This window comes from Micropterus salmoides, unplaced genomic scaffold (assembly GCF_014851395.1).
Source record: "Micropterus salmoides isolate LMB-PRFRI ecotype aquatic unplaced genomic scaffold, ASM1485139v1 Ms_hic_scaffold_22, whole genome shotgun sequence".
NCBI classification, from domain to species: Eukaryota; Metazoa; Chordata; class Actinopteri; order Centrarchiformes; family Centrarchidae; genus Micropterus; species Micropterus salmoides.
The window spans coordinates 25276886-25290876 of record NW_024041373.1 but is presented as its reverse complement, the minus strand read 5'-3'; the positions used below and the strand labels follow the sequence as shown (position 1 = coordinate 25290876).

Below are 13991 nucleotides of genomic sequence, written 5' to 3'. Positions count from 1 at the left end.
GCCGCGTGAACTCTGGATGGTCCCCAGCTCGAGCCCCTGCATGGCCCTGTCCAGCGTGAGGACTAATGAAACTGTGAACCAGCGGTCAACGATTCTGATTGACCCTCTGGCGACCTGACGGCAGCTAGGCTACATTCTTAAAGAAGAATGCTCTTTCAAAAAACCGAAACACCACTCCGTTGTTGTTGTTGCCTCTAAAAGGAGTCCACCAAAGTTCAGAGCTAGGGAACCCTATTCAAAAGGTGTAAGCTAATGATTCCAGTCTTCAACCTCTATTCAACGGGGGAGTTTAGGCTGGAATCACTGTGAAAAATGAAAGTTTTAGGTCAAAGTCCTTTTTAGTCAAGGCATGGATTAATTGTCTAAACTGAATAGATTTCTGATCATTTGTACTTTCTACATGTGCACATGGGAGCTCTAAACTATAGGTTCATTTTTCAATCAAATCCGTTTGAATCAATGTTTAGCTCAGCTTTAAAACTCTTTTGTGTTTACCTTTCCCAAAATATGAAACCAATCTTGCTATTGCTGTTCCTCTTATTCCATGCAATGCAAGCTTTGTTTTTTTGCTTCAGCAATAAATGGTTCAGAGCAGGGTTTTCACCAGCCCTCATCATTGCCATGGGAATTTAGCAAACGTAAACAGCTAAAATGAGTTCCTGCCAGAACACAGAAAATTGCCCAAGGCAAGAACTTGAAACAGAAAACCCTTATGGCATCTTGACCAAAACCTACAGTAAATGCACATGCATGACACACCCTATGTTATTTGCGCATATGTTGCAAGTAAATGACAGCAACATCCTTATTAATACATTACGTGTGTGAACAAAGACATGATCTGTGGAAAGACAATAACATTGCCTTCAGCAGAGCATGGCACTGATTCTTGAGTGGGATAAAAATCAATTTCATATATATATATATAAATAAAATAGGCCTACCCAAGCAAACACAGTGTACAAAAAGATATTAACGACATCATCTATAATGTATATGTTATCAATCATATTGGTAAAATGGCCTTTCATTGCAGATTGCCTGATTATTGTTTAAACTCAAGCATCCTTGGATATATAGCCTTCAGTGCCTCCACTGGCCAGCTGACAACAGATGTTGAATTATCAACATCAACAGGGGCTGGGGTCCATCATGAATGTATTTCAGCAGGTTCTAATTGAGAAATTTACACTTGCCCCCAGGGCATGCTCTTTTAAGCATTGCAATCTTCATTTTAGTCCAATCTGAGGTCAATTCAGGCCAAGTTCGGAAATTTGCCATTAACAACTATCCCGACGCTGGTCACGTTGGTATTGCGGCTGGTAACTTGTAAACAAGCTACTCACCAACTTTGGCAGGTGACCAACTGTCATCATTCTCAGCTCAAAACCAAGATGTCTGGTGGAAATGTGAAAAGGGTGGATTTACCAACTGCTGTGGCCTGTACAACAGATGTTTAAAATAACAAAATATACAAGGCTTGTTCAACCACCTCCATAACAAACTGTATAACATAATACAGGTTTCTCTTCTATGGAAGAAAATCGTTCATTTTCCTATTCAATTTATAATCCTTGTACTTTTACCAATCCAGTAAGCATGTTATCCCTCAACAAAGAGCTTGGCAGTTATTGAAAGAGCCATAGGTGCTTACATACCACCGAGGTCACACATAATTAATTTGAAATGCTCTTGCAGTGCTGAGCTGGATGATTATGATGGAGTGTATTTAAAGATCAATACATAAATTATTTCCAAGAATCTCTGAAACCTTGGTATAGTTTAATTACTTTAATTGAGACTGTGGCTGAGACAAGGTGGCCGACTCCGTGTCACAAACGTATCCACTGGTGTTGTTAATGCTGGTGTTTATCATAGCTACTTTATTCTTTCATTGGTGTTTCACTACGTAAAAACGTTCAGATCCCTGTCCAGTGGACGAGCAGCTCCCCCTCCTGCTATTTCATTCTGTAAATCACGCTCCCGCTGCGCTACAAGACAGACTTTATCCATATTCTCTAGCACAATATCCACCTTGTCCAAAGTGCACTCTTGGGGCTGACAGTCTTCTAGGTGATAGTCTTGCTTGCTTACAGTAATTACACGCATCTATCAGAATTAATGTGGTTTGCCTTAATGAGTTATTGATGTCAAACAGCTACATGCTACAGCATCATAAATGGTTTCAATAAATTGTACAACGCTGATACATCAAGGGAAACATGCATGCACATCTTAAAAATGAATGGTCGAATGGTCTTTTACTGCAATTATTTTGAGTCATAGTAGATACAATGACTTTTTTTTTTTCCTGTGGGTGAACATGAGAATTTAAATCACTGTTAACAACAAGAAGAAGTCATCAGCAGCCAGCCGTGAAGTGAACCTTCGCCTATACATACCCTGTAGAACCGAATGTGTGTGGAGCTGCCTCAGTCACAGATTGGGTTCTGGGGGAGTCTATGGGCGATGACTAACCATCTATCAAAATTCAAGGGAAGAGAATGAAAACTAATGACTGTTAACAGTGCTTTTGCTTTGTGGTACTGCTCGCTTATACTTTCTACAATGCACCCTTTCCTAGCGGCTACTACCTACGACAATTGTCTATAGGTTGTCATGTTTTTCTCTGCATCCAAACTGATTACCAAATAGAGCAGGATGGTTTTCACACACCACGTTACACAGTATGCGATGTGATACTATTTAATTCCCTGGTAGCATTAAGGTGTGCTCAGTTGAGTGTTGATTAAAGGAAGCAAAACACTAATTTGGTTGCAGCATGAAGCTTAAACACAGAAAAAAAGCAATCAGAACAACAACATCACGCCTTGATCTGGGTACTGGTTAGAACCTAATAAAGATCTCAGAACTATTTACATGGCTTGCTGCCCTGATGAAATCACTTCTGCAGCCCACTCTATTCATAAAGGATTGTAGCTATATATTTTTTTTCACAGTAATTCGTATAAATGTTTCTTTACCTTGCCTAAACGGCGCTAAATGTCTGAAATTGATACTTCAAAATATTTTTTAGTGGCGGAAAATCCTCCTGTGAAATAAAAAAGTTGCAAATGCACCCACTTAACAGTGCGCATTAACACCTCCCATCACAAAATATGGTGTAAATGCTTTGCCCAATGGCATCTCAGTGGAATATGTTGAGGCAAGGGCCTCATTCACCACCTATATTTTGTTTTCAAGTTAAAACAGTTGAAACAATGAAACGAAGAGAAAAATAGTTCAACTGACAAAAAGAGAGAGATTTAGACACTTTATTACCTATCTGGTAGCCCAGTCATTCATTATAAAGTATTCTGCAACTCATTAGATCAGATAGATTAAGCCCATATAATCTTTAGTTCACTTGCACTCTGTCAACCATGCCCACATTTTCAAACTCATTACACCCTCCACATGAGCTCCTTTAATGTCCCAGGCAAGCAAAAACATTTTCTCCCTCTTGTCTTTATTGGAGTATTATTACAGGATATTAGGCAGAGGTAATAATACATTGCAGGACTTATTAAGAGGTTTTGGCTGAGCATCAGACCTACAGCATCCTCAGAGAGCAGCTGCAGCTAAAGAAGAAATCCTCATGAAATCCTTAACGGATTTATGGTTGGCTCCTCTGTGCAAAGAATATTTATTTTTAAACCCTGGCATCTGTGATTTAGCACTTTGGACAAAAACGAGTTGATTTTAGCAAAAGACAAGATGTTCACGCATGAAGTGCTCCCGGAATACAAGCACCCTCATTATGTGACTTCGTGTGGGGCTTGAATTTAGCATATTCTCACTTATCTCTTTCACGTTTTTCGATTTTAGCAGCAGTCTAATTCGCTTTCATTTTTCAACCCTGTCGCATTTCTCTCTCATCCAGCTTGCTTTAGCATAATTTTTTCAAGCCAAGCAATGCATTTATTTTCCCCCTTTAAAAGCCGAGTTGGTGGTGGTGAACGGGACACCTCGGGCTGACCCCGGCCTAACAAAGCCAACTACTAGTCACTGTCTGGGAACCTTTTATCTCATTCTTTTACTGGAGGCCTTTCTGACCGACCATGTTTTGTTGTCCATCTTTTGACTGGCCACAAGGCCAAATATGGCCCTGCCGTCCCTCAATATGGGCTAGATTAATTTTGCAGCTACGACCATCTGTGTGGGTGTTAAAGTCATTCAGCTAAAAGTCATAAATCTACAGTCCGTGCGTTTTCAATAGGTGCTGTGTGTGAGAGGGGGTGGGCAGATAAAGAGGAAAGAATAGGATAGATAGATAGATAGATAGATAGATAGATTAATAGATAGATTAATAGATAGATAGATAGATAGATAGATAGATCCATGTATACTAAAATCTAATAGGCTACACATTGAGTGATTAGACTCCACATGCCAGGTATCGGATTTTATCGTTATTTTCCACACACATCTATTCTTAACCATTATTCCCCGCCAGCAAAACCTCATTAGTCTAATAATGAACATTTTCCCCCCTTTCAAATTATCCCATTACGTCTGACATAAACAACCCGATGTGCCCTCTCTCATTGGCTGGCCGCAGGGTCACGTGGCCCGCGCGGCCGTCCGTCTATTTGACAGCCGCAGGATGGCTTGATGCCAGAGGGGGAAAAAGAGACAGAGAGAGGGGAGAGAAAGAAAAATTAGTATTCTCCTACCAACCTCGCTATAAATCAATCATGGAGTCCTATGTGGTGAGCTGTAAATATGCTGAGCCGCAGTTCCCGCCTTGTGAAGAAGATTATAGTAATTTTGGTAACCAAGTGGGGTATTACAACAACTCCCAGGACAGTGGTAGTTATGGAGGGGGTTATCAGTCCGTGCAGCCCCCTCCACCTCCATACACACCACAACAAACCGGCTATCAACCCTCTGTGCAGGGGCATCACCGGGAGGATGGAGAGGTCCAGTCGCAGCACCAAGGTGCGCCCTTCCCCGGCTACAGAGAGACAAACGCACCCGGTAGTAAGGAGAGGTTCTCCGTGGGTGACATGCAGTGCCAGGCCTGGATGACCTGTACAAAGTCCGCTCAGGTGCAGAGAAAAACGGCATGCCAGGGGAAAGACAAGCCGCCTATTGTTGTCTACCCGTGGATGAAGAAAGTGCACATCGCTCATGGTGAGACAGCCTGAAGATTTCATCTTTCTACTTCATGCTCTCTTCATTTTATTTTCTCCATAATTTAAATTTGATTCCCATGTTTGTTATTTTGCCTGCCAGGCGCCCTCTCGTTCTTCTTTCTTTCTCTCTCTCTCTCTTTTTCTTTCTTTCTTTTTCTTTTTTTCTTTCTTTCTTTCTAGTGTTTTGTCCATTTGTGAACATCGCTTTTTGTTGTCGAGTTATTTATGATCTCAGTGAGAGTCGGGGAGAATTACAACCCCTATAAAGTTTTATGGCCCTGCCACAGTGTGTGCGTTTGTGTGTGTGTGTGTGTGCGCGCGTGTAGGCTACGAAATTGTGTGTCTCTTGTGTGCAACGCTGTGGCTGAACAAAAATCTGCAAGTTAAAGTAAAACTCGTTTCCTCTTCGCAGTCAACCACAAATGAAGGTTAACACAAAAAATGGCCACGTGATAATATCTGCAATGATGTTTAAATAAGATTTTAAGATGCTAGACTTCCAGGCTAATTAGGTTACATTTCATGTAGCTTAATTTAGTGTGCAGGCTATAGGCTATAGGTGTTTAGGCGACACTGACCACAATAATATTAATACGAAAATAAAAGTAATTAGGCCTACAATTAAATAAACAAACAAACAAAACTTGATCTAATTCTCCTTTTTCTCTCTCTCTCTCTCTTTTTATTATTTTTATTTGTACAGTCAATCCGAACCATGTGGGCCCGGAGCCAAAGCGGCTACGGACAGCCTACACGCGCCAGCAGGTTCTGGAGCTCGAGAAGGAGTTTCATTTTAGTCGGTACCTCACGCGCCGCCGCCGTGTTGAGGTAGCCCACGCGCTCTGCCTGTCCGAGCGGCAGGTGAAGGTGTGGTTCCAGAACCGGCGCATGCGCTGGAAGAAAGACAACAAGCTACCGAACACCAAAGGAAGGAGCAAAAACAAGAAAACAACGGACGACAACAACAACAGCAGCAGCAGCAGCAGCAGCAGCAGCGACAGTGATGTGAGGGCGGTGATAACTGTCTGAACACGGACTTTGGCTGAGGCAGCCACGTTAGCACCTTCACTCTCCAAAACTGATGTTGCTTAACTGATCCAGGGTGACTGCAGTCCTGAAACAACTCTAAACTGCTTTAAAATTCGAGGCCATCCATCTATAGGCCTAAATAAGGCTTTATAAATTCATTAATGTATTTTGCCTAATATTTTAACGTTTACTTTTAAGTGTTTTTAATATTTTTCTGTTGTGTAGAGGTTACATCCTATTCCAGTCTGATATTTAATTCATTACTGAATGTTTTTGAGTCTTACATTTAGGTAAACTACAAGGTTGTAGATGGTCTGACACCTCTCTGGTGAAATTAGGGAGATGTTTCATATTTAGACATCTGATGTTAAAGGCGCTCCACCGTGAGGAGAGATAGCGTGTTTTGGAGAAAACAGGGTTTTATTTCTACAGGGTAAACATAATACAGGGTTTTATTATAGCTACTTAAAAGATGAAATAGTCGAATATGCACATGACCAAATGTTGTTTCCACCAACTGGCGCTTACACGGGCAAAACAATAAACAGAAGAAAGCCAAATTGCTCGGCGGCTGACTTGCAGAATGGTTGGACAAATAATGTTTTAGCTTTTATTTTGTACATAGGAGCATCCAAAAATAATGCATATTTAGGATAAGTAGCCATATAGTGCGGAATTTTTATATCCAAAAGGTGAATAAACTTTTGAATATTTTAGGGGAAGTGTCATATTTGTACACAGGGGAAATAAAGAAAATAAAAAAAAGGTACCGGTTTTTAATGCACGACGCTGACTGTAAATCCAACTTATTTTCTCAGGGTTACAGGGTTTTAACGAAAGGAACTTTTTGAAACGTTTGTCTGATTCAGCACCGAGAGGTTTTAAATAGTGATCTCTGAAACAGCATACTTTCGCATTTTCACAGAATATGTTCTCTCTTTGAGTCCAGTTTAATATGCTATTGATTTCTATTATAGCCTATACGCCAGTACTTATTTTTATTTGTATTATTTAGAAGCATATTTTATTCTTTGTAGCAAGCATCTTCTCTGTTCTTTTGTGAATGTGTTCATCTTTGAAAAACAAAAGAAACATTCTCTTTGTGTAAGAACTTTATATGTGGAAATGTTTTGATAAAAAACACTTAGATGATAAAAATTAAAAAATATTTCAAGCTGCAAAACTGCAAATATTTTTTCTCATCTCTCTCTAGCACACATACGCACAAATACACAGTAAGTAGCCTGTGGCTTTTTCTAAGGGATGTTGAGAGGATCAACGGAAGTGACGCGAAAATTACTCCAAAGATGGTTTGTGAATGAAAGACGAAAACTTAAAGCGCTCAGCATAATGATTCCCCTTATTATGAAAGTAATGCACATAAACTTTAACAGAGCAATCGTCTGTACCAAACACGATATTTGTTACAATCATAATTTAACGGAGCGTGAAGTCACTTGAGTTGAGCCAGTGCACATCCCTAGTCCGCGATGTCTCAACTGAGAAGATTTTTAAAAGTAAGGATTTTCTCCTGTGGGAGGATTTATAAATGTGCTCCTAATTCTTCCGTGGATAAACGGCGATCCTTAACGTTTAATCATTAGAGCGACAGCTTGTTTTAACTGTTGTCTTGAGATTTAGTAGCCTAAAAGACCCGGTGGTGGAGGCAGATGTTTCTGCACAAAAGTTGTTGTTGCGCACAAGTCGATGGAATGTCAAATGTTAAAATATGTGACTGTGGTTTAGTAGACTTTAATATTGCCTGAAATGGCAGACATGAATTGTAGTCTGCTTTACATATCAGCGTCTTTGTATAGTTAAAAAACGCATTGTTTACGCACAGCGCAAGGACGTCATGGACTACTTCAGGTGAAAGAAATACACTCGTTCTGTGTGTGTGTGTGTGTCTGTGTGTGAGTGGTGAAATGTAAGGGAAATGAGAGGCATTAATTGGTGGCTTCCGGTCGAGAAGCGGTAAGTGTGCAGGGAAGGCACAGCGGGGCTGACCAACTGAGGGACACTCAACTTGTGGGGAATTCAGTAAACCACTAAACGACAACAGACCCTTTTATAAGTACAGAATCAGTAAAAGAAAATAAAACATATCGGTATATGCTCAGTGACAATTTGTTCTTTTTATGTCCATTTAAATGGACAAAAGACTAGTACAGCAGTGCATCTCTGGAGATTCCCAGGGTGCAAAATAGGCTTTATTTCTACTGAATACAATTTAACCTAATGTCCCACTAATGGTTTACTGTGCATTGTGCTTTTTGTATTGTAAACATCTCTAAACATATTTTGTAATGCCCGAGATGTATGCGTTTGTGCTTGGTGAAACGTTATGCATGTAATCTGCCTTTCTGCAGTATGACTGTGGTGAGGCAGGAACGCCCCCGACTGGTTACATTAAGTACTAGCCTGAGAGAGAGAGAGAGAGAGAGAGAGAGAGAGAGAGAGAGAGAGAGATCCATCATGTTGAGATGTTCTCAAAAAAAATTCCATGGCAAAGTTTTGGATTGGCTATACAGTCCTCATGGATTAGGAAAATGTGAGATGTAATGAGATTGCATTAACACTGATTGGCATAACGTCAAGAAGTGACAATGAAAGGAACACATGCAAGTATGGAAACAAACCGGCAATACAAACTTCCGTGTGCAAAGCTTTTCATGTTCAGTTGTTGTTTGACTGTGTCAAAATTGATTCAACACTAGCTCTACTGACACTTTTTTGTCCACCCGTGTACAGTGTCACCGCCCATCAGACTATAGAGAAAGCCGCACTACACCTACAGACAGGTTTGTTTTTTATGACAGACTGGGATATTTCACACACAGCGACTGCGCCATACAGTTGTCGTCTCCAGCTCAAGCGTAAAGCGGAACTAAAATCGGAGTTACATTGATCCACGGGACGTTAATCGCCGGCGGACTAGTCGATGACTGCAGAGCAGGCACTTGCCCTTAAACTTGCATGCAGTGGAATTGACCTCATCTGCTATTATAATTATTAATTAGCAATAAAGGATATTACAACATCGCAATGTCTCTTGCGGCAGAGGCTTTCGTGTCGCAGATGGCAGGTAATGTGTTGACTTTCCCCGTTGTTATTATTATTGTCTATTAAGCTAAGTAGCTAGCTAACACCATCTAACGTTTACAGTCATGCCAATTTTTCCTAACGTTAGTTAATTACATATAAGAGATCACTGCCGTTTAACTTAGCAGGATTGTTCAAATACATCTGTAGCGATGGTTGTCCTTGTCCACCCTGTTTCGTTTCTTTAGCAAAGACTAGCTGGGTTAGCCTAGCCCACATACATGACTGTCACTCTGGCTTCAGTCCTAGATGGCTAACCAAGTGTAGCACCCATTTTCGGCTTTTGATGCCAATAAATCTGTTTATCAGATTAATGTTAAGAATACAAACCCTTTTGGAGGACAGCGAATTTAAGCCGGAACAGTTCAGGGGGATCCACGTAGATGGCAGCCTTGTATCGAGTTGGAAAAACACGAATTAGCCCCACGAAGTGAGGCTAAATTATATTAAATTCAGCTAGCACAGTAAGATCCAAGATGGCGAATAACTTCTTCCTCACTTAACGTGGAGCGCTGCTCGGCACTGGCTTGCTCAGAGCTGCCACTGGTGGCTGGAGGCTATAGTGCAACAATAATAATGAAGACTCATAGACTGAAGCTCTGACTCTGTTGTAATATAACTTCCAGTCATCAGCGGTAACAGTTAGCGCAGAGCTACTGAGCAGCATTGCATTTAGGGAGAGAAGAAATCATTTGCCATCTTGCATTTTTACATAGGTTAAATGCACTTTGCCTACACCATCGGCCTAAATCGTGTTTTTTTTTAAATCGTGTGAGGCACCTCACCTCACTGATGCTCGGGAGATGAGCACCAATGATCGTCTGAGCAGTTTTAATCACCTGCTGTAGAGCCCTCAGGGTCTCGGCTGTGCACATCCGATGACAGTTGGTGATGTTTTCAGTCAGGATGCCTTATAATTGTGCATCTGTGTGTTATTTTTATTTTTAACATTGACAGCTGCTGAGCCTTGGCCTGAAACTGCAACCTTGTACCAACCGCTGAAGGGTACGTCAGCGTTTGTTTTAAAGTGGAGAAACAATATAAATTGTGTCTATAGAGACATGGATATTTGTTGTTTATATTACTCTGGTGTTGCTTTTACAGAAGATCAGATTTTGCTGTCAGACTGCGCCTCATCTCTTGCTGTTCAGGTGAAATTGTGTCTGCGTCTTCTCAGCAAATATGGCTGCACATTGTGAATCAGCACTGAATCACCCTGTCCTGTTTCTCTCCTGTACAGGCATACCTCAGGATGTGCGGTCTACCAGTGCAGGTGGCTTGCAGAGCAAATGCTGAATACATGTCACCTTCTGGTTAGTACAGTTGCTGCTGCAGAGGAGGATTTACCGATGCCATGCTATGAATACAATGTTGGGATTCTGGCATGTGGTCTTTGTGGTGTGGTCTATCTCACTGAAAAATCGATTTTGTATCTTTCAGTTCAGAGAAACAGAGACATTTTGAAATCCAGTATTGTGTCAACATATAACCAAAAGTTGATTCAGGTGTTAAGACTAAGATTTTAATGTCTCTATACTTTAGCTGCTTCAGAAATTTTCAGCTGTTCTTAATTGGACATTAAGTGTGATAACTTGTATGTCCCTTTCAATCCTTGTGGCCTGGTCTGTCCCACTACTTTGTATACAGATTGTGTCTAGATGCAGGTGAAACAGATAGCAACTTGAAGGCACTGGGGTTGCTCCTTTTTAAAAAAAGAAAAAAAAGAGACTAACAATTTCCCCTCACTCTCTCTGTTTTGTTTTTGTCTGTCTGTAGGTAAGATTCCCTTTATCCACGTAGGGAACCAAGTCGTGTCTGAACTGGCACCGATAGTGCAATTCACCAAAGCTAAGGTGTGTAACACAAATATCGTTAAGTTATTGATTTTGATTAACTCTCAGAGACACCTTTAAAACATTTCATCAAAAAAGGATTTATTTAAAATGAGAGAAATTCTCTGTGTTTTTGGGTTCTCAGGGTCATTCTTTGAGCGATGGCTTAGATGATGTTCAGAGAGCTGAAATGAAAGCCTACATGGAGCTGGTCAACAACATGCTGCTTACTGCTGAGGTACACACACACACGTTTGTTCCTTTATCCCCATGGGGACATCTGTTTTACATAATGCATTCACTAACCCCATACCCTGACCTTAACCATCACAACTACATACTTAACCTTAACCCAACTGTAACCCGAACCCTAAAACCAAGTCTTACCCCTCGAAAGCAGTCTCTACCTGAGGGGACCGTCGTCATCACGATTGGTTAGTGTGCATTAAAGTCCCCACTGAGATATAAAAACATGACGTACACACACACATTCGTACAATCATTTCCAGGAAACCATAAACTGGTAGGTTACACAATTATCAATATTTGTGTATAATATCTTCTCATTGAAGTCTCCTTTCCTTTCTACAGTTGTATATCCAGTGGTGTGATGAGGCTACAGCTGCTGAGGTGTGTATACTTGTCTGTAGATTTAAAAAGAAAATAAAAAAAGATTTGGCAGTGATAATTCAGTGCCTCTTAATTACACGTATGTGTTTTGTGCAGATCTCCCGCCCCAGATACAGCAGTCCTTACTCGTGGCCTCTCAGTAACATCCTTGCTTATCAGAAGCAGTGGGAGGTTCGCAGGAAGATGAACGCCATCGGCTGGGGAGGGAAAACCCTGGAGCAGGTTAGCAGCTGCCCGGCAACAAATGTCTGAGGTTTTTACATGCTTGGCAATTGTTTTCATGCCAACCCAGATACTATATTCTCATAAAATATTGACATAAATTGACAAAAACATGATTAAACAAAACTTTTTGTCCTTTCATGTGTTTCAGGTTTATGAGGATGTGAGTCAGTGCTGCCAGGCTCTCTCCCAGAGGCTGGGAACACAACCATACTTCTTTAATAAACAGTACGCAATTGTCTATCTCTTTGAATGATGCCCATCTGATGTGAATTGTTTCTATTTGTTTGTTATAGCAGCTGAATAACAAAACAGAAATAGGGTGGCACAGGGAGGGGGTAGGCTTCAGTACTTAAAAAATATGCTGAGGCCCTGCAGATTCTGCTCTGTAGCTGATCTTGTTGAGGGCCAAGCAAAAAAGGAAGTGTTTGGAAGCATCTTCTTTAGCACCGCCTTGTGGTGTAATACTGTAATGATCTCCTAAACACCTCAGAAGGTTTAGCATGTGTTAATGCCTTTAAATAAATTATAAAAACCATAGCCAATGTTTGTAATGTTCTTTATGTTTATGTCACGGCTTCTTTTAACTTCACAGATTAGAGATCTCATTTATAACATAATTATTTAGAAATATTAGTGCTGACCTAAGCTTTACTCAGCCACTCGGGTCAAAAAATGAGATGTGGCTTAACATATAACTAAAATTAAAGTAAAAATTGTAAATTGACCTAAGTGTGTGCTTGTGTGTTGTAGGCCTACAGAACTGGATGCGTTGGTGTTTGGTCACCTCTTCACAATACTGACCACCAGGCTGACCAGCACTGAGCTGGCAGAGAGGATCAAGAGCTACAGCAACCTGCTGTCCTTCTGCAGACGCATCGAACAGACCTACTTTGAAGACAAGACCTCTTGAGTGACTTTAAAATAACCTGTGTATTAAACCTTGTACATTATGTCCTTCCTTCTCTCATTCCCTCACTGTAGCACTGAGAAGCTTATTTTCACATACCTGTCCCTATGTGATTTTTTCCCCTTTCCTTCTCCCTTTTGCTTCAAACATTGTTGCATGATGCTGATAGGAATCCAGAGGAGCCACTTCTTTTAAGGAATAAGATGTATCTACTGCAAATAAATAAATATACCAGCAAGGGAGTGCTTACATATAAGTCCATGCATGGCTGGCATCAGAGTACCCCAACATCACAGTAAAGATGATTCTCTTAAAAAAATATTTCACAGTTAAACACAGAATAAATATGGATGTTGGCGAGAACACACCACGTGCGCTAGTCAGTCTGATATGCATAACTGTTTTAGATGAAGTGCTTCAGGAAAGCACCAAATTAGTTTTCAGTAGACCATGGCGCCTTTAAGATCACAACAAGCATATTGATGATAATAATGCAACTCTTCACAAATCCCAGAAGGTGATGATAAGGATGTGACTTATTCCTTAGTTTTTCCAACATTGTTTTATTTCTGTGAATTGAAAGTGCCTACAAAATAAAAGTCGTTGAATTTATATTTTTGTTGTTTATTTTCTTCCCAGTATAGCATGGAAGTTATTTATTTGATGTTGGATTTCATAACAGAAATGTATAATAATTACAAAATTACACCAGTTGTAATTGTTATCCTGTGTTTAACATTTTATGTAGAATAATTTATTGATAAATGATAATAGAAATAAAGGAAGCATGATGTCATCAAATAATAAAAATCACCCTAACCCTAACACACACACTTGTAACTGATGATTTTTTAAAATTCCTCCATGAAGCGTTGCTGAAACATTCTCACCATCTGAAATATTTTAGTTAGAAAAAGTTTTAACTGAGGAAAGTCCACAGCTTCAGTCTATGAGAAGATCACTTGAATTCTATTTTTGGGCCAGATGGTTCACACACAGCTGTGTGTTTCTGCCTCCAGGTCACAGACAAGCTCAGTGGTAATGTCTGATCACCTCTGATTGCCCTCCAACTGACCAGTTTGCGTGTGTGTGTGTGTGTGTGTGTGACTGAGCCAGTGTCTGTCTTCC

The 13991-nt window shown here is 40.4% G+C and overlaps 2 protein-coding genes across 2 annotated transcripts; both read left to right on the top strand.

Moving 5' to 3' along the window:
• Positions 1-4697: 4697 nt before the first annotated feature.
• LOC119917453 (homeobox protein Hox-D4b-like) lies at positions 4698-9213 on the top strand. The gene is made up of 2 exons (XM_038737787.1): positions 4698-5136; positions 5842-9213. Exons 1-2 carry the CDS (start codon positions 4698-4700, stop codon positions 6165-6167), a joined length of 765 nt encoding a protein of 254 aa, XP_038593715.1. The 3' UTR covers positions 6168-9213.
• On the top strand, positions 9213-13576 carry mtx2 (metaxin 2). The gene is made up of 10 exons (XM_038737786.1): positions 9213-9252; positions 10227-10274; positions 10374-10420; positions 10510-10582; positions 11046-11122; positions 11247-11339; positions 11693-11731; positions 11828-11953; positions 12105-12181; positions 12707-13576. Exons 1-10 carry the CDS (start codon positions 9213-9215, stop codon positions 12864-12866), a joined length of 780 nt encoding a protein of 259 aa, XP_038593714.1. The 3' UTR covers positions 12867-13576.
• Positions 13577-13991: the final 415 nt, after the last annotated feature.

Excerpts from the sequence above, each read along its gene's own strand:
- LOC119917453 (XM_038737787.1), top strand. The coding sequence starts at position 4,698 with ATGGAGTCCTATGTGGTGAGCTGTAAATATGCTGAGCCGCAGTTCCCG. Across the intron at positions 5,137-5,841 it reads GAAAGTGCACATCGCTCATG|TCAATCCGAACCATGTGGGC; the intron begins GTGAGACAGCCT and ends TTATTTGTACAG.
- mtx2 (XM_038737786.1), top strand. The coding sequence starts at position 9,213 with ATGTCTCTTGCGGCAGAGGCTTTCGTGTCGCAGATGGCAG. Across the intron at positions 10,421-10,509 it reads CCTCATCTCTTGCTGTTCAG|GCATACCTCAGGATGTGCGG; the intron begins GTGAAATTGTGT and ends TCTCCTGTACAG. Across the intron at positions 11,340-11,692 it reads ACATGCTGCTTACTGCTGAG|TTGTATATCCAGTGGTGTGA; the intron begins GTACACACACAC and ends TCCTTTCTACAG.